At 47.6% G+C, this 19,193-nt stretch overlaps 1 protein-coding gene across 1 annotated transcript in view; it reads left to right on the forward strand.

The window, feature by feature from the left end:
- Positions 1 to 19,193, forward strand: part of OTUD7A (OTU deubiquitinase 7A) — a 186,252-nt gene that overhangs the window by 166,456 nt on the left and 603 nt on the right. Inside the window, 4 exon segments of the mRNA XM_023727856.1 lie at positions 15,240 to 15,354; positions 15,528 to 15,612; positions 18,461 to 19,188; positions 19,190 to 19,193. The exon segment at positions 19,190 to 19,193 is cut by the window's right edge and continues 603 nt beyond it. Coding sequence (XP_023583624.1) covers positions 15,240 to 15,354; positions 15,528 to 15,612; positions 18,461 to 19,188; positions 19,190 to 19,193 — 932 coding nt within the window.

Here is a 19,193-nt window from a genome sequence, read left to right on the forward strand (position 1 = left end):
GACTCAACGGCAATGGTTTTTTGTTTTTTTTGTTTTTTTTTTTGTTTAGAACAGGGGTCTGTCTGCAAACTGGCCCATCACCTATTTTTGTAAGTAAAGTTTTATGGGAACACAGCAGTGGTCCTTCATTTATGTGCTGTCTGTGGCTGCTTCTGCACGACAACAGCGGAGCTGGGGAGTAGCCACAGAAACCACATGACCCTCTGGGTGGCCCAGCAGAGCCACCCCAGGTGGAGGCTTGAGGACAAAGGGCAGGATTACTGGTCACGCAGCCAAGGGTCCGAAAGCTGCCCAGGCACCGGGCAGCCCCCAGAGCTGGACCTGGGCCTGGAAAAGACAGCGGTCTGTGGTCAGTGAGGCAGACCACAGCCAGCAGCTGGGCCAGGATGGACCCACGGCCACATGTACCCCGTGTGCGCCTGAGTGGCACACCCATCCTGTGCGGACCCTTCCAGGGGGAATGTGGAGTTAAACAATGGGGCATCCAGTTTAATGACCGATTGTTGGAAGCCTTTCAGTCAGTGGTCATTTCTGTCCTTCTTCCTTTCTCCCCTCCCCCTCACATTAAATAGGTGAAGAAATTGAACGTGCACAGGGGTTGAGATGTCCCGAATCCCAGTGAATTAGAGCTGGGCCGAGGCCTGGAACCCAGGTCTCCGAGGCCTCCCGCCATGAACAAAGGTCTCTCCTGTAGTCAGAGCCACAAAGGCACAAACAGGACGGCTGAGCCCCACACTGAGGCCTGAGCAGTGGCGATGAGGCCTGGGGCTGCGGGCCTAAGGCAGCCACCGACCACCGCTTGCCTCAGAAGCTGGCCTCAGGTGTCTCTTTCCTGATAGAAAACTCGGAGTCCCCCTTGATAAGAATTTTTGCAAACTTTATAACATGTTCTTGGGGAGACATGAAGCTTTCCTACCACGATTTTTGCTGAAATAATGCTTGAGGCTTATGGTGCATAAAGATTCTGTCTGGAAACCCTGCTTCCCCATAGACAACCTTGGAAGGCATTTGCCACCAACAGGGGTCCCAGTACTTGCTGGCTCCACCTCCTAGGTTTTCCTCCCAGTAGCCCTCTTGTCCATGGTGGGCTGGGCCCAGCCCCTCAGCGCTTGGACAAATGGGCCTCCAGGCCACCAGGCTGTGAATGGCCACCAGGGGGCTCTCTGTAAACTCAGGGCCTACCTCAGGGCCTACTTCAGGGCCCTTGATACTGGCCACAGAGTAAATGTGGTGACTTGTGCTAAACACAGAGGAACAGTGATGCTGGGTATTTCACTGAAACACAGACGCTTCGAAAGAACTCCCGAAATCATCTAGCTTGCATCTTGCTTCCTGGGCACAGGCACTGTTCTAGGTGCTTCCCAGGGGTTAACTCATTGAACCCTCCTAACTTTTATCCACACTTCGCAGATGAGAAACTGCGGAGGAAGGGGCTGCCCCCAGGAGTGGTCACAGCAGTGAAAGGCTGCTAGGACAGGTTGGTAGGGTGGATGGTGGCTCCCAAAGAGGACCTTTGGCCAAAGAGGGTGGAGATGGGAAACACACCTCTCCCAGGGAGGATTACAGATTTGGATAAAACAGCATTTCACACCTGGTGATTCACGAACCTTCATCATTTGAGAAGGTATGGAGGTGGGTCACTTTGCTTCATGAAAGGCTTTAATGTCACCTGTTTCTATTCTTTAAAAAAAAAAAAAATCAATCTATAAGGTAACTATTTAAATAGCTTTCCTGCCTCAATGCAAACAGTATGGGAGCCTCTGGGGTGTATCCAGAGGGCTGCACAGGGGTCACACTGCCTTCTCGTGGGGTCCTGCTTAGGAAACCCAGAAAGCGGCATGCTGGCAGCCTTGAGAGGGCCCACTGGTTACAGACAGAGGCAGAGATGCCGACTAGAACCAGAGCATGGACAGCAACGCCCACTCAGCCATCACAACAGCCCCAGAATTCTAAGACCCAGCTTCCAGCGTGGCAGCAATCCTGGGCATTTCTTAGCTTGAAGCTATGTCACCCCAGTCTCTGTCTTTGCCATCATGGGGCATTCTCCCAGAGTGTTTGTGTCTCCTCTCCTCTTCTGTAAGACACCAGGCATATTGGATTAGGTCTTACCCTGATGACCTCATCTTAATTTGATTACGTCTGCAAAGACCCTATTTCCAAATAAGGTCACATTCAGAGATACCAGGGGTTAGGAATTCAGCATATATCTTGGGGAGACACAGTTCAACCCACAACAATGCCCCATCCCAAGGACCATCAGCTCAGGAGCCCAGAGCACAGTTTCAAAGGGTAGGGGCCTAGAATAGGAACCCAGAGTCAGCTGCCCCTGAGGACACTGCCACCCAGCAGGGGCACTGGGCTCCTCCCCTCCATTCAGGAGGCCCTTCCAGCAGGAGGACCCTGCAGACATCCTCTCTCAGGAACTGCCTCAGTGCTGCTTCTTCCAGTGCCCCTCTGACCACCAGCCTGCTAGGGACACCAGGTGACAACCTGCTTGTTTCACTTCCCTTGTATTATATGTTGTTGTTAGGTGCTGTCAAGTCAGTTCTGACTCATAGCGACCCTATGCACAACAGAACGAAACATTGCCCGGTCCTGTGCCATCCTCAAAATCGTTGCTGTGTTTGAGCCCACTGCTGCAGCCAGTGTGTGAATCCATCTAGTCAAGGGTCTTCTTCTTTTTCACTGACCCTTTATTTTACCAAGTATGATGTCCTTCTCCTGGGACTGGTCCCTCCTGATAATATGTCCAAAGTATGTGAGACAAAGTCTTGCCATCCTCGCTTCCAAGGAGCACTCTCACTGTATTTCTTCCAAGACAGATTTGTTTGTTCTTTGGCAGTCCTTGGTATAGTCAGCATTCTTCGTCAACATCATAATTCAAAGGCATAAATACCATGGCTTGGGTCAGGCGCACCTTAGTCCTCAAAATGATATATTTGCTTTTTAACGCTTTAAAGACGTCTTTTGCAGCACATTTGCCCACTGTAATATGTCATTTGATTTCTTGACTGCTGCATCTATGGGTGTTGATTGTGGATCCAAGTAAAATGAAATCTTGACAACCTCAATCTTTTCTCCGTTTATCATGATGTTACTTATTGGCACAGTTGTGAAGAGTTTTTTGTTTTTGTTTTTGTTTTTTTTATGTTGAGGTATAATCCACACTGAAAGCTGTGGCCGTTGATCTTCATCAGTAAGTGCTTCAAGACCTCTTCACTTTCAGCAAGCAGGGTTGGGTCACCTGCATATCATAGGTTGTTTAGTGAGTCTTCCTCCAATCCTGATGCTACATTCTTCTTCATATAGTGCAGCTTCTCAGATTATTTGCTAAGCATACAGATTGAATAAATATGGTGAAAGGATACAACCCTGACACACACCTTTCCTGACTTTAAAACCACACAGTATCCCCTTGTTCTGTTTGAACAACTGCGTCTTGCTCTACATACAGGTTCCACGTGAGCACAATTAAGTGTTCTGGAATTCCCATTCTTTGCAATGTTATCCATAATTTGTTATGATCCGCACAGTCAAATGCCTTTGCATATTCAATAAAACACAGGTAAACATCTTCCTGGTATTCTCTGCTTTCAGCCAATATCCGTCTGACATCACCAGTGATATCCCTTGCTCCATGTCCTCTTCTGAATCTGGCTTGAATTTCTGGGAGTTCCCTGTCAATGTACTGCTGCAACCAGTTTTGAATTATCATCAGCAAAACTTTACTTGGGTGTGATATTAATGATAATGTTTGACAATTTTCACATACTGTTGGATCACTTTTCTTTGGAATGGGCACAAATATGGATCTCTTCCAGTCGGTTGGCCAGGTAGCTATCTTCCAAATTTCTTGGCATAGAGGAGTGAGCACCCCCAGATCTGCATCCGTTTGCTGAAACATCTCAATTGGTATTCCGTCAATTCCTAGAGCCTTGTTTTTTGCCAATGCCTTCAGTGCAGCTTGGACTTCTTCCTTCAATGCCGTCAGTTCTTGATGATACACTACCTCCTGAAATGGTTGAATGTCAACCAATTTCTTTTGGTACAGTGACTCTATGTATTCCTTCCATTTTCTTTTGATGCTTCCTGCATCGTTCAATATTTTGCTCATAGAATACTTCAATATTTCAACTCAAGGCTTGAACTTTTTCTTCAGTTCTTTCTTCTTGAGAAATGCTGAGTGTGTTCTTCCGTTTAGGCTTTCTAACTCCAGGTCTTTGGACATTACATACTTTACTTTGTCTTCTCAAGCTGCCTTTTGAAATCTGTTCAGCTCTTTTACTTCAGTTCTTCCATTCATTTTAGCTACTGTATGTTCAAGAGCAAGTTTCAGAGTCTCTTCTGACATCCATTTTGGTCTTTTCTTTTTTTCCTGTCTTTTGCTTTCTTCATGTATGATGTCCTTGATGTCATCCCACAATTCATCTGGCTTCAGTCACTAGTGTTCAATGTGTCAAATCTGTTCTTGAGATGGTCTCCAAATTCAGGTGGGATATACTCAAGGTAGTACTTTGGCTCTCAGGGACTTGTTTTACTATATACATAGTCTTAATTCTTTCCTCATGCCCCATACTGTTATCTACCAAACCATATATTCTATCAGTCCCCACGTGGGACCTCATTCCTCCTATTTCACTCTGAACTGCTTACACACCAGGCCTTTTATACATCTGGCTTCCTATGGCTTCCCTTCACCTTTTTCCAGTGTTGGATACCCTGTATCCCAGATTCCCTTCTTCCATTTTCTCAATTCTATCATTTGTGGAATATATTCTCTAAATGCTTCTTAGGAAAATGTGCATGAGATAAATTTTCATGTATAAAAATATCATTATTCTATCTTCACATATGGTTGAAAGTTTGCCTGGGTATAGAATTATAGTTTCCCCTAAGATTTTTAAGGCCTTGCTCCACTGTCTTCCAGCATCTAGAGCTGCTGCTGCTGCTGAGAAATCCAATTCCATTCTGATTCCGGACCTTTGTATGTGACCTGTTTTATTGTCTCAGGAAGTTTCTAGGGTATTTTTATTCCTGGTGTTCTGAAATCTCAGAAGGCTCTAGCCTTGGCATGAGCATATTATTCATTGCTATCAGTGCTCACTGAGCCCCTTCCATCTACGGACTCATGTTCTCCAGCTCACAGACATCCTTGTATTGTTTTTGATAAATTTATTTCCTCTATTTTCTTTGCTCTTTCTCTAACTCCTACTGCTTGGATGTGGGACTATGCTGAGTCTTGCATCTTTTCTCTAATTTCTTTTTCTCTTTTTAACCTACTAAGAGATTTACTTTCTCCTCCAGCCATGGCTTAAAATTTTAAAAATTATGTTCTCATATTTTTCAAATTTGTTTTTCAAAACATCTTGTACTTACTTCATTAATATATTCTTACAGTTCTCTGTGGATATTAATTAAAGGATTTTTTTAAAAGTTGTCTTCATTTGCCTGTGTTATCTCAATTTCCTCTGAAATCGTTTTCTGTTTGGTTACTGTAATGGTTAATGTTATGTGTCAACTTGGCTAGGCTATGATTCTCAGTGGTTTGGCAGAAATTATGTAATCATCCTCCATTTTGTGATCTAATGTGAACAGCCAATCAGTTGAAAGGGGAGTTTCTTTAGGATTGTGGCCTGCATCCATTATATGGAGATGTTTTCGCAAATCTCACTTTCTCTGGATTCTGCATCCAATTTGTCATCCTCTGACCTCCAGTTCTTGGGACGTGAGCCAGCAGCCTGCCATCTGACCTGCAGATTTTGGGATTCACTAGCTCTCACAGCCCTATGAGCCAGCAGCCTGCCATTTGACCTGCTGATTTTATGTTCATCAGTCCCTGCAACAACGTAAGGAGAAGCCTCCAGCCTAACACCTGACCCGTGGATTTGGAACTTGCCAGCCTGTATAACTGCGTGAGCCATTTCCTTGAAATAAATCTCTCTCTATATATATTTATATATACAGTATATATAAATATATATATACACTTCACTGGTTTGCTCCTCTAGAGAACCCCACCTAAGACAATTATACTTTACTCTCTCATCTTGGGGACTTTCTTGATCTGAGAGTTTTGGTTATCCATTCAGAGTTAGCAGCAAGGCCCAAATGCTGACTGGAAGTTCTGTGTACTCAGATGGGTATAGACTAGTAATACCTCTCTGGGTAATCGAGGTTAACACCTGGCTAATGGCATTCTCCGTGAAGGTGGCCAGGGATTGGGTGGGAGGATCAGCTGCTGCATGCACACACTGAATCTCTGCTCTGTCCTATTACTTGTGCCCTGCAGGCCTGTCCTCCCTGGGTCTGCCAGGGGAATGGGCTAGCTTCCTGTCTGTCTCCTCAGCTGCATGGAGTTTCAGCTTTGGTTTCCTCAGTCTTGTTACTATTTACCACACCTCCATCCACTTAAGGTCTTCAGAATTTTGTCAGATTTTTCAAAATTTTGTCAAAAGTTTTCTCCATCCATGTCTCATCTCTCGCTCTCTTTATCCTTGTCAATTTATAACATTTGCATCCCTTTATTGTCATTTTAGCAGGATCTTCCAGGGAAAAGTGGCTAAACCATGTAGTCAGCCAGAGAAATTGTACCCATCCACTTCACTATCAGGAGCCCTGCCTGGGCTCACACAGGCAGGACACACTCATCTTCCTAGTCTTTATTGTCCATGCAGTGTGGATCACAACTAGTTTCTCTGAGGGACTCCGAGTTTTCCTGAACTTGCGCCAAATTCTGACAGTACTTAACATAGCCAAAGATGTATATACTAAAAAAAGAAATTTTTTTATCATCTGTGTGTCAATTTATAGGTTTTAAACGATATGCTTTTTTAAAATTTCTTCTTTGATCCTCACTGCAACCCTGGAAACACATGTCACTCAAGTGTTCATCCTTAGTTGATCCCTATCACCTGACACACTAGCTCGTAGGCTTCCTGAGAGCAAATATTATGTTCAGGGCCTTTTCAGTACTTGGTGCATCACAGGCACCCAACACTGTCACAGAACCTACAGCATGTCCAGGGTTAGGTCTGGAAGAGGGTGGTGGAGGGAGGTGAGTATGCTTATAAAAGGAACCCTTGTGGTGATATAACTGTTCTCTATCTTGATTGAGATGATGACATGAGTCTACATGTGTGATAAAATTGCATAGAACTAAACACACACAGAGAGTTGAGTGTATCTATAAAACTGGTGTCATCTGAATAGGATCAGTGGAGAGTGTATCAAGGTCAATTTCCTACTTATGATATTGCAGCATAGCTATGCAAGCTGTTGCCATTGGGGGAAACGAGGAGAAGGTACACAGGATCTCTCTGTATTGTTTCTTACAACCACATGTGAATCTACAATTACCTCACAATAGAAAGTTCAATTTTTAATAATGTAATGTTAAAATATTATAAATATGTACTGACTAGCAGGAATATGGATAGCCTAGAATAATTTTAAAAATCCAGTTTACCATTCTTTCCAATGTATTTGGGGACAGTGATTTGGAAAACTGATTCTTTTTTACAGGTCTTTTCTAAGAACCAGCTTTTGGTTTGATCAGTTTTTTTCCTATTATTTTTCTGTTTCATTGATTTCTGCTCTTATCTTTATCATTTTCCTCCTTCTATTTGTTTTGGGTTTATTATTATTTCTCTAATTTCTTTAAGTGGAAATTTAAATTACTAATGTGAGACCTTTCTTCTTACCTAATGCAAGCATTCTAATGCTGTAAATTTTCCTCTAAGCACTGCTTTAGCTGCATGACACCAATTTTGATGTATTTTCATTTTCATTCAGTTCAAAAGATTAATTTCTCTTGAGACTTCCTCTTTCACTCATGGATTATTTAGAAGCGTCTTGTTTAGTTTCCAAATATTTGGGGATTCTCCAAGTATCTCTTTTCTTTATTGGCCTGTAGTTTCATTCAGTTATGGTCTGAGAACAAACTTTGTATGATTTTTGTTCTTTTAAATTTGCTAAGGTTTAAGACTGAGAGTATGTTCATCTTGGTGAATATTTCATAGGCACTTGAAAAGGAGTATTCTGCTGTTTGGGGGTTTTATAAATGTCAATTAATTCAAGTTTGCTGATAGTGTTGTTCAGGTCTTCTACATCCTTACTGATTTTCTGTCTACTTGTTCTGTCAGTTACTAAGAGTGTTGAAGTCTCCAACTGTATTGGTTTCTGTTTCTCCTCTGTTTCCATCTGTTTCTCCTCCCACTTTTTGTATTTTAGTCATGTACTTTGAATCTCTGTTGTTAGGAGCATGCACACATACAGGATTCTTATGTCTTTTTGGGGAATTGAACCTTTTATCATTGTGTAATGTCCCTCACTCTCTCTGGTAATAGTTTTTATTCTAAAGTCTACTATGTCTGACATATTAATAGAGCTACTCCAGCCTTCTTTTTATTAGTGAATACCTTTTAACCTATCTATGTCTTTATATTTATAATGAGTTTCTTGTAAACAGTATATACTTGGGTCTTGCTTTTTTATCCATTCAGACAATTTTATCTTTAAATTGATATGTTTTGACCATTTACATTTAATGGTATTAACTATACAGTTAGATTTAAACCTACCATCTTGCTTGCTCCTTTCTAGTTGCCCCATCTGTTCTTTGGGTTTTGTTGTTGTTTTTCTTTTTTGCTGCCTTCTTTTGGGTTAATTGCACTTTCTAATCATTCTGTTTTATCTCCACTATTGACTTATTTGGAAACCCTAGTGGCGTATTGGTTAAGAGCTATGGCTGCTAACCAAAAGGTTGGCAGTTGTAATCCACCAGGCACTCCTTGGAAACCCTATGGCGCAGTTCTGCTCTGTCCTGTAGGGTTGCTATGGGGCAGAATCAACTCAACGCAACAGGTTTGGTTTTTTTGGTATTGACTTATTATTATACTTCTGTTATACCTAAGTAGCCCTGGTGGTGCAGTGGTTAAGAGCTTGGCTGCTAACCAAAGGTCAGCAGTTCAAATCTACCAGCCACTCCTTGGAAACACTATGGGGCAGTTCTACTGTGTCCTATAGGGTCACTATGAGTCAGAATCAACTCGATGGCAATGGGTTTATTATACCTAAGGCTTATAATAAACATCTTTAATTAATCAGATTTTTTTGAAGTAATGTTCTACTTTACATGTTGTGTAAGGATTTTACAACAATGTATTCCCAATCCCTCTCTCCCATCTTTGTACTATTATTATCACACATTTTACTTTTACATATGCAATAAACACCCAATACATTGTGGTTCTCTTTGCTTTAGACAGTCAGGTACCTCTTAGAGCAATTAAAAGGGATGAATTTCATTTTCGCTTTCATTTATTCATTCTCCAGCACTCTTCATTTCTTTGTGTAAATCCAAGCTTCTATTGGTATCATATTCTTTCTGCAGAAGATTTTCTGTAGTGCAGGAATTCCTGTAGTGCAGGCTGCAGGCAATACATTTTTTTCATTTTTATTTGAGAAAGCCTTTATGTCTCCTTCATATTTCAAAGATATTTTTGCTGGGTATAGAATTCTGGATTAACAGTTTTTTGTTTCATGTTTTTCCTTCAGCACTTTAAAGATGTCATTCCACTGTCTTCTGGATTACCTATTTTATAATGAGAAATCTGCTATAATTCTTATCTTTGTTTCTTAGTATGTAATGGGTCTTTTTTTTTTTTTTTTTTTGGCTGGTTGCCTTCAAGATTTTTTATTTGTCTTTGGTTTTCAGCAATTTGAATATGCTATGTCTAGGGGTATTTTTTTGTTATTATTATTTTTCCTGCTTAGTGTTCTCTTAGCTTCTTGGATCTGTGGTTTGGTGTTTGTTATTAATTTTGGAAAATTCCCAGCCATTATTTAGTATTTCTTCTGCCTTGTTCTCTCTTTAATCTTCTGGGATTCCATTTACACACATCTTAGACTGTTTGATATTGTCCCACAGCTCTTGGGTGTTGTATTCCTGTTTCTCCCACCCCCATTCTTTTTTTCCTCTTTGTGTTTCAGTTTGAGTAATTTCTATTGACCTGTCTTGAAGTTCACTGATTCTTTCCTCATCTATGTGAAGTCTGTTAAAAAGCCCCTCAAAGTCATTCTTCACTACTTTTATTGTCTGTGTGTTGTTGTTGTTGTTGAAGTATTGAAGTCTCCCCCCCCCCCCCATTTCTAGCCTTTCCGTTTGATTCTTATAGATTTCATCTCTCTGCTGAAATTAACCATCAAATCCTGGATGGTATCCACTTTTTCTATTAGTGCTTTTATTAATCAGTTATTTTAAATTTCATCTGATAGCTTCAACATCTGTGTCATATCCGAGTCTTGTTCTGTCAAGACTTTGTCTTGTGTCAGTGTATTAGGTTTTTGTCTTTTCTTATGCCTCATAATTTTTTGTTAAAAGCCACATGTTGTGTAGGACAATAAAGACTGAGGTAAATAGTTTTTATTCCTGTAAATGGGCATGCCTTTACATTTGCTAGGTCTTTACTCTAGGTGTTTGAATCCATCTAGTCAGGACTTGTGCTGGGTTTTCGTTTTGTTGTTGCTGTGGTTACCCTTGGTGCACACAGGCTTCAGATTACTCTGGTGTTGTCTTCTGTTTAGGGTGGGGCTCGTCTGCCAGAGGGTTTTTCTCACTGTCTTCTCCACGCTTTGTAGTGCACCTCAGCCCGGTTCTATCTCCAAATGTGTGCCCCTCTCCCAGCAGTAGACTGCTGTTACTTGTGACTTGCAGCTTGTTTGCCTGGTTGGGGCATAGTTGGGGGAAGATAAAGTTCTGTGTTACTCTGATTAAGCCTCTGTCTTAGGTAGGCACGATGTCCCTCCCAACAAAACCGCTCACTGGGTCTGAGTGGGAGAGGTGACCTTATCAGTCCTCCTGCCCCTCCTCCAGCTGCAGTTCTGTTTCCAGCATATATTCCTACCCCTCTTCCAGGGATAGACAGGAGAGTTTTTTCTGTGTTCCCTCCCACCAGCTTCCATGGGGGAAAAGCCCCAGTACCCGAAGAGTGACGATATCTGTTGTCCTTCCCTCTGCAGATTCAGCTTCTGTTCCTTAGGGAAGATGGGAAAGAAAGATCTGTGAAGGACACTTTCTCAATATTCTTGCCGATCTTTAGGGTGAGCACATAGGTCTCTGAAGAGGAGTCTACAAGTGGATGTGAATTCCCCTTATATCTGTGGCCCCCAAGGGTTCTATATTTCTTCACTAGCCTACACTTTTCCTTTGTAAATTTGTTAATAATTTCAGCTGAAGTCTTCTTATTGGTGTCTGGCTGAGTCTGCCCAGGTAAGCCAGTGCTCACATCTGTCTCTTTATAGATGCCTGTCTTTCCTTATATTTCAGGTTAGTTGAAGGCAATGTGCCTTCAGCTCTCTGATGGGTTAAAGTGTGAGTCTGCAGTTTGACTGGCTTTTTATAATTGTTGCTATAATGGTGGGAACAGTGCTCTTCTAGTGTCCCATATTCCAAGCAGAAACCAGAAATCACCACTCTTTTTTGAGAAAATAAGTACTCAAAATATACCCAGGCTCATATGAGATGGTGCCTATATGCTTGCTGGCTACAAGATAGGGAGAGCACTTTTGAGGGGAAAAAAAAAAAAAATTCCCGGGCTTTATTTTGAAAAGCATTTGCTGTTATTGATGTTTGCCACCAGAGGGCAAACAGCTCATTGTTAAACTGGACACTGGACAAGGCCAAGTTTCCAACAGAGAAAAGTAAACGCATAAAGAGGCAGAGGTGTCCAAAGCAGCGGATGCTCAGGAGGAGGCCTCTTTCTGAAGCCTCCCTGGCCTGTACAAGCCCTGTGGTGCCAGCATCACCCATGGGCTACAGCTGTACCCCCTGCAAAAGATTGTCGTCATCGTTGTTCGCTGCAGTCGAGTTCGCCTCCGACTCACGATGACCCCCTGCACAACGGAATGAAACACCGCCCAGTCCTGCACCGTCCCCATGACAGGTTGCGGATCAAAACATTGTGACCCATAGGGTTTTTATTGGCTGATTTTCAGGAGTAGATCACCAGGCCTTTCTTCCTAGTCCATGTTAGTTTGGAAGCTCTGCTAAACCTGTTTAGCAACAGAGCAACACATAGCCACCACTGACAGACAAGTGGTGACCGCACATGAGGTGCGTTGGCCAGGAATCGAACCTGGTCTCCTGCACGGAAGGCAAGACATCTACCACTAACCCACCACTGCCCTTCTGCAAGAGGCTTTCCTTCTAGCCCCTGAGGGTCTTCAGGTATGAGCGGGCATATCCCTACAGCCTGTCCCAGTACCTGGCCTTCACTCCAGTAAGATCTAGGCTGAGAGGCTAATACCACCTTTGGACCCTTCTCAATGAGGCATCAGCACCTTCAGATGTACTCAACCTTCCACTCAGCAGTAGGCAGCCCAGGCCGCTGGTTCAAGCCCAACTACTGAGGGTAGAATTGCCAGATTCTCCCCATGAGTAACTCCCTATGGACAGAAGTTAAGTTAGTTGGTCTTTCTGAAACAAATAAACCAAAATCATACTGGCTTAGCACAACAGAAGTCTGTTTCACACTCAAATGAAGTTTGAAACAGGCATCCCTGATTGGCAGGCAGCTCTTCCCCAGGTGGGAACTGAAGGGCCCAGTCCGACCATCTTGTAGCTCTACCATCTTTCACGGCCCCTCAGATGGAGAAAGGGAGTGCATGGGGAAGGCCCGCCCACTTCAGTCACATCACCAGCATCTCCACATCCCTTCTCACATTCCATGGCTTCACCTGAGCACTTGTTCCCTCCTTGATGTTTCCCAGCAGCAACTCCACCCTGGGAAGGGGGCCTGGATCTTTGGTGGGTGGACAGCCGTACCTGAATCACCCAAATTGCACCCACAGGGACTACTTACAACAAATCACTGCTATAGAACAATATTTTCCAAATGTGCCTGATGTTAAGAACCACCAACTAACCAAACTGTTGCCGTTGAGTTGATCCTGACTCACGGAGACCCCATGCGTTACAGAGTAGAACTGTTCTATAGGGTTTTCTTGGCTATAATCTTTATGGAAGCAGATTGCCAGGGCCTTCTTCTGTGTCACCACTGGGTGGGTTCAAACTGCCAACCTTTCCGTTAGTAATTGAGTGTAAACCATTTGCGCCACCCAGGGACCTTAAGAGTCTTGTTGGAAATGCCATTCTCGGGTCCTTTTCCTGACACTCTGGTTTGGCCCACCTTTGAGTGGTGCCTAGAACCTGTGCTATCCCTCTGGGTAGTGGTGCTGCTCTGGCAAGTCTGGGAAACTGTCAGAGGAAGGGAGCCTCTGCCTGGTCCTGCCCCCCTGCCCCCAATCTGTGTGGTGACTTCTGAGACTGGGACAGGCTCTGGGCAGCCCTCCAGCCCTCCCTGGGAGTGGCCATCCTGCACTGAGCTCCGGGGAGGGCAGCTGTGTGGCTTGGCCACATCCAGGCAGAACCCGGCAGGCTGTGGCCAAGGCAAGCCGAGCTACCTCCTGATCTCCCACAGCAGAGCACCGCACTGCCCAGTCCCCAGATTAAACGAAACACCGGAGCTGGTCTTTGGTCAGCAAGCCTGTTTCCCTTATATGTGCAGGGACGGAAAGGGAGGAGGGGGGTTATTTTTTCCCTTGCGTTTTCTCTTCAGCAACACTAGAGGGCAGCGTTAAGTCAGTTTTTCCAATTTCTTAGACAAAAATTAAGTATTCATGGTATTCCATCTTAGATTTTGTTGTTTTTGTTCTTGCTATGGCGCCCTTGCCATGAGTCACGGGAGACGACACCCAGCTTGTGCTGGCTTCAGGGCAATGGCTGTGAGGAGTATTCCTGGCCAAGGGAAAGTTCCTCTCCTCACTGGAAAGGGGGCTTCCATGCCTGGGGTGGCGGGAAGGGGGTGCTGTGCAGAGTGAGGAGGAGGTAGCCCGCAGGCAGGAACAACGCCCTGCGTGCTGAAATGTAGCCTCAGAGCTCCCTGCCCTGGAGGCGGGGCCCTCGGTGCCCAAGGAAACTAGCCTTGTGGGAAGCAGCTGGGCTCCAGTCAAAGACCAGCAGCATCAGGCACAGCACTGCAGCCCAGGGGGGCACAGGAGCCAAGTGCTGTGTGCACTGCGGTGGAGCTGGGCCAGGACCGGGCCTTAGCACCACACCGCTCTCCCCACCAGCGAGCCACAGGCAGGCAGCCAGGATGCCCCACTCCAGGAAGGGGCAGGAGAAGCTACAAAGGCACCAACTGTGCTTCCCTGCTGTGGTGTGGCTCTCCAGGGGGGGCCTGCAAGGAGAACGAGTGCAGCCCCCTAAGGAGGCCGCTGCCAGGGGGCAGCAGGGAGACACTGCTATCACCTGCTGCTGGGAGGCTGCTGTTCTTGCTGCTCCTAGCAGTTCCTGTACATACCCCACTCCCCAAGCCTTTCTGAGGTGGGCCACGATTTCCCACGGGGTCCCAGAGAAATCAGCAGCAGTGCATTTCATCCTAGGTTTAGTGACAAATCAATCCCTCTCTGAAATGGCCAACCAGTCATCCCCCACTTGAGTCTCTGCCCAGATGTTCCCGCCTCAAAGGGCTCCCCTGGTCCCCCCTAGAAATGCTGCCCTCTCACCATCACTCCAGCACCCCCTTTGGCTGCGCTCACCACTGCCTTACACACTGTCGGGTGTCTTTACCTGCTTATCCTCTGTCCCCAGCATAGACGACAGGCTCCTTGTGGCAAGGCCCCGGCAGGTCTCCCTCGCCCAGGAGCCTGGGGCTCGGTCAGTCATGGTCATGCAAATCAGAGCTGTCCAATGAAGTCCAAGACAAGTCACTGAGCAGGCAGCCCTCCTCACCTGATCTGCGCATCTGGTTCTTGTCCTCTTGGGCATGGAGGCCCCACCGTCACACCCCAAAGCTGACCAGGTGTCCTGGCATAATGTGCTAACCACCTGGGCCACCTTCCTAGAAATAAAAGACACACAATTGCTTCTTCCTGCCCTGCTGCTATACTGGGTTCCTGTCCTCAGACAGACCCAAAATGTTAGCAGAGTCCAGGCTGATGCCTCTCACTGCTCTTTGGTGTCCATGATAAATACTTACGGCATTTTAAAAATATCAGTAACGTGTTCAAAACATATTGTCCTAATGCTCCTGCTGGCCCAGATAGTGTGTATATCCATTCAATCAAACCCGAGAAACCTGGCCTTGGAATGCTGTTTCCTCTCCCCTCCCGGATTGCTGGGCTGGGTCCACCTCACCAGCCCTGGGCGGCCCTGCACCTGCGTGTCTCTTCTCTTCCAGCCGTGATCCCTCTGACGGACTCGGAGCACAAGCTGCTGCCCCTGCACTTTGCAGTGGATCCCGGGAAGGACTGGGAGTGGGGGAAAGATGACAATGACAACGCCCGACTGGCCCAGTAAGGCCCTCCCCTGTGTCCCTTCCAGTTCCCCTCAACCAAGCCCCCAGGCCACAGAGGGCTGGCAGGGCCTCAGGCCTCCTGGGGAAGAGGGGTGGGCAGGGCTAGCTGACGGGGTGCGCAAGTGCGGGCCAGCGCGGGCCCTTTTCACGCATGCGCTCTTCCCTCGCCAGCCTGATCCTGTCGCTGGAAGCCAAGCTGAACCTTCTGCACAGCTACATGAACGTGACATGGATCCGGATCCCCTCCGAGACCCGGGTGAGCCTGGCATGAAGGGACCCTATAGTAGGGCCATAGCCACTCAGCGCCTGGCAGGCCAGGGTACAGCCCCTCAAATGCGCACCCGGGCAGGACTCACTTGCCCTCATGGGGCCGCCCCCTACCCCAAGTCACACCCGCATCTGGGAGCCCCCCATGCACCAATACCCTCTGTGCAGACTGCTGGGGCTCTGGCTTGAAGCACCTCCAGTTGTACCTGGTGCACGGGTGCTGGCATGTGGATATGCATACGTGTGTGTGAGCACCCTGATCCGCATGCATACATGGGAACACGTGCAAGTGTGCACACGTAAGCGTGCACACCAGCTCAGAGTTCCGTCCCCTTATTTTCTGCAAAAGGAACACACACGCCCACTCAGAAAACAAACTGTAGGCAAGTCACAACACAGGCTTTCTCTGTGGAGATCAGAACACTCCATGCTGCTGCAAGCGGAATTCATTATAAACTGGGGGGGTGGGGCCTGGGAAGGTCAGGGGACCAGGAGCACAATTCCACAGCATCCTCCTCCTCCTTGGAGGGCGCAGACAAGGGTGGGTGGCCTCAACCAGGCAGTGAGGAGGGTCTGTGCTGCCAGTGCATGCAGACATGAGATGGGTCCACTTTACTGACTGATGTTTTTGTAATCTTGGTAGTGAACTCCCAGGGAAAGGGATGAATTTGTGATAAAACATTTGCAAATAATTGACCCGCCCCAAACTTCAGGTTACTTAGCCATAAAGTGGGCTGTATCAGTTGCAGTCAAACTGACTCCAACTCATGGTGACTCCCGTGTGTGAGAGCAGAACTGTCCTCCATAGGGTTTTCAATGGCTGATTTTTCAGAATAGATCGCCAGGCCTTTCTTCCAAGGCACCTCTGGGTGGACTCGAACCGCCAATCTTTGGGTTAGCAGCTGAGCGCATTAATTGTTTGCACCACCCAGGGACTCCAAAATGGGCTATACAACAACCAACAACCCGCTGCCGCCAAGTCAGTTCCAACTCATTACGACACCATAGGACAGAGCGGAGCTGCCCCACAGGGTTTCGAGGGAGTAGCTGGTGGATTGGAACTGCCGACCTTTCGGTTAGCAGCTGAGATCGTAACCACTGCGCCACCAGGGCTCCACTAAGTATTAAAGAAGTGCAGGAGTAAAGCAATTAACACGCGCCCGCACAGTCAGGACCCCACACATGCTGGGCACGGCTCTAAGCACTCCCGTACTTCAGTCTTCAACGTAGTTAATCTTCACAGGGCTCCATGAGGCAGGTACTGACATCCCTATTCTACTGATGAGGAGACTGGCGTACAGTGATTGCCCAGGGTCACACAGCCGTCGGTGCCAGGTCTGGATCCTGGGCCCTGCCTCTTAATCTCCATACCAACCTTCCTATCCAATGCCTGGTGGGAGTTTTATCTGTAGTGCTGCGGGTCTCCTTTTTAGCACCCACGCAGGGTGTGACGACAGGAACTCTAGACCGAAAACGAGCAGCTCTCAAGCTGGCACAGCCCGGTGGCCTCCACGTCAGCTGCGGGCCTCTCCAGCCAGCGCTCCTCCCTTACAGCACCCTCTTCCCTGCACACACCCCTGCACTTCTGCTCTTTGGTGTCCATAGCAAACCAGTCTGACACCAGTAGCTCTTTCCAAACCCAAGAAAGGATGGGAATGGGAAGGAAGGAATTGTGGACGGGGAGATAGAGGCTTGTTCAGCCCCTGTTTCCGGGTGACCTGGCAACAGGAGGCTCACCCTCTCTTGGACCTGCTTAGGCCTCAGAGGGCGGGCCTGGGGGGATGAAATAAGGTGGGGAGATCAGTGGGCCCTCTCCCACGCTCCTGCTCCGGAGACCAGGAAAGCCCATTCAGGCGTGCGCACCTGTGCCTGCCAGATCCAACTGCTGGCGTGATGGTCCCTTTCTGCGCCCTGGGACACTCGGTCAGAATTCTCTCTCCTTTATCAGGGCTCCCACCCGACACTGGTCTTGACCATGTTCCCCTAATGGCCTTACCCTCCTCTGGTGGCTTACACCAACAGGGGTCTCTACAGGGTGTTCACAAAGATGCCCCCTCCCCACCCCAGGGAGGCCTTTTCTGGCAACAGTAACATCTTTCCTGCTGAGCACAGGTTCTGTTTCAGAATCCTTCTCAAGTCAGCACTGCTAGTGTGAGAGGAACCCCTAAGCTGACTGTCAGCACTGAATCGAGGGGCTGTTTGCACCAAGATGCAACTCATGGGGTTCTGAGGGCTTCCAATGATCAGGCGAAATTTCTCTGTAGGAGACACCTTGTGTAGGAGGCTTCCTGACCTGAAGGCCTCCACCTCAGCATAGAGGCCCGCCTGGGACTGTGTCTGATCAGGCAGCAACCTCACCCAGGGCTGGAAGACCAGTGTCTGGGCATGGTAGTTTTCTCTAAAATGGGCTGAGGCTCTGGGCGCAACACCAGTCGGTATCTGCACCCTGCCTACACTCCTAGGTTCAGAGAAGGTTCCAGGCAACCAGCAACCTGAGTTCACCAAAGACACAAAGCAGAGAGAGAGCCTCCTTACCAGATGGCACAGGCCCACTTTTAAGCACATGACTAAGGACAGATTAGAGGCCCCCTAGAAGCCCTCCCCAAAGTCCAGCTTTTTATTATTGCAGCAGACCAGTGCCTCTCCTGTCTGCTCCTGTCTCCTAATCATGGCCCTTCCCAGTCTTGCAGAGACCAGAGCAGCAGTCAGGGTTGGGGCAGTGAGGTCCAAGGCCTATAGGCTCAGCAGGACAAGGCCTGTGTCTGTCTTTGAAGGGCCCATGTGGGGAAAGCTCTTCTCTGATCGCATTCCCTCCCATCCTAACTCTGTCCGCACAGGCCCCTCTGGCTCAGCCAGAGTCCCCCACGGCCTCGGCGGGAGAGGACGTGCAGTCCCTGGCTGACTCGCTGGACTCAGACCGCGATTCGGTGTGCAGCAACTCCAACAGCAATAACGGCAAGAACGGCAAGGACAAAGAGAAAGAGAAGCAGCGCAAGGAGAAAGACAAAACCCGTGTGGACTCCGTGGCCAACAAGCTGGGCAGCTTCAGCAAAACGCTGGGCATCAAGCTGAAGAAAAACATGGGCGGCCTCGGTGGCCTGGTGCACGGGAAGATGGGCCGCGCCAACTCCGCCAACGGCAAGAACGGCGACGCCCCCGAGCGCGGCAAGGAAAAGAAGGCCAAGTCGCGAAAGGGCAGCAAGGAGGAGTCGGGCGCGTCGGCGAGCACGTCGCCATTGGAAAAGACCACGCCGTCGCCCACGGACAAGGCGGCGGGCGCGTCGCCAGCCGACAAGGGTGGCGGGCCACGCGGAGACGCCTGGAAGTACAGCACGGACGTGAAACTAAGCCTCAACATCCTGCGCGCCGCCATGCAGGGCGAGCGCAAGTTCATCTTCGCCGGCTTGCTGCTAACTAGCCACCGGCACCAGTTCCACGAGGAGATGATCGGCTACTACCTGACGAGCGCTCAAGAGCGCTTCAGCGCCGAACAGGAGCAGCGGCGCCGCGACGCCGCCGCCGCCGCTGCCGCCACCACCTCCACGGTCAAGCGGCCGCCGCGCAGGCCCG

This window comes from Trichechus manatus, unplaced genomic scaffold (assembly GCF_000243295.1).
Source record: "Trichechus manatus latirostris isolate Lorelei unplaced genomic scaffold, TriManLat1.0 scaffold00019, whole genome shotgun sequence".
Lineage (NCBI taxonomy): Eukaryota > Metazoa > Chordata > Mammalia > Sirenia > Trichechidae > Trichechus > Trichechus manatus.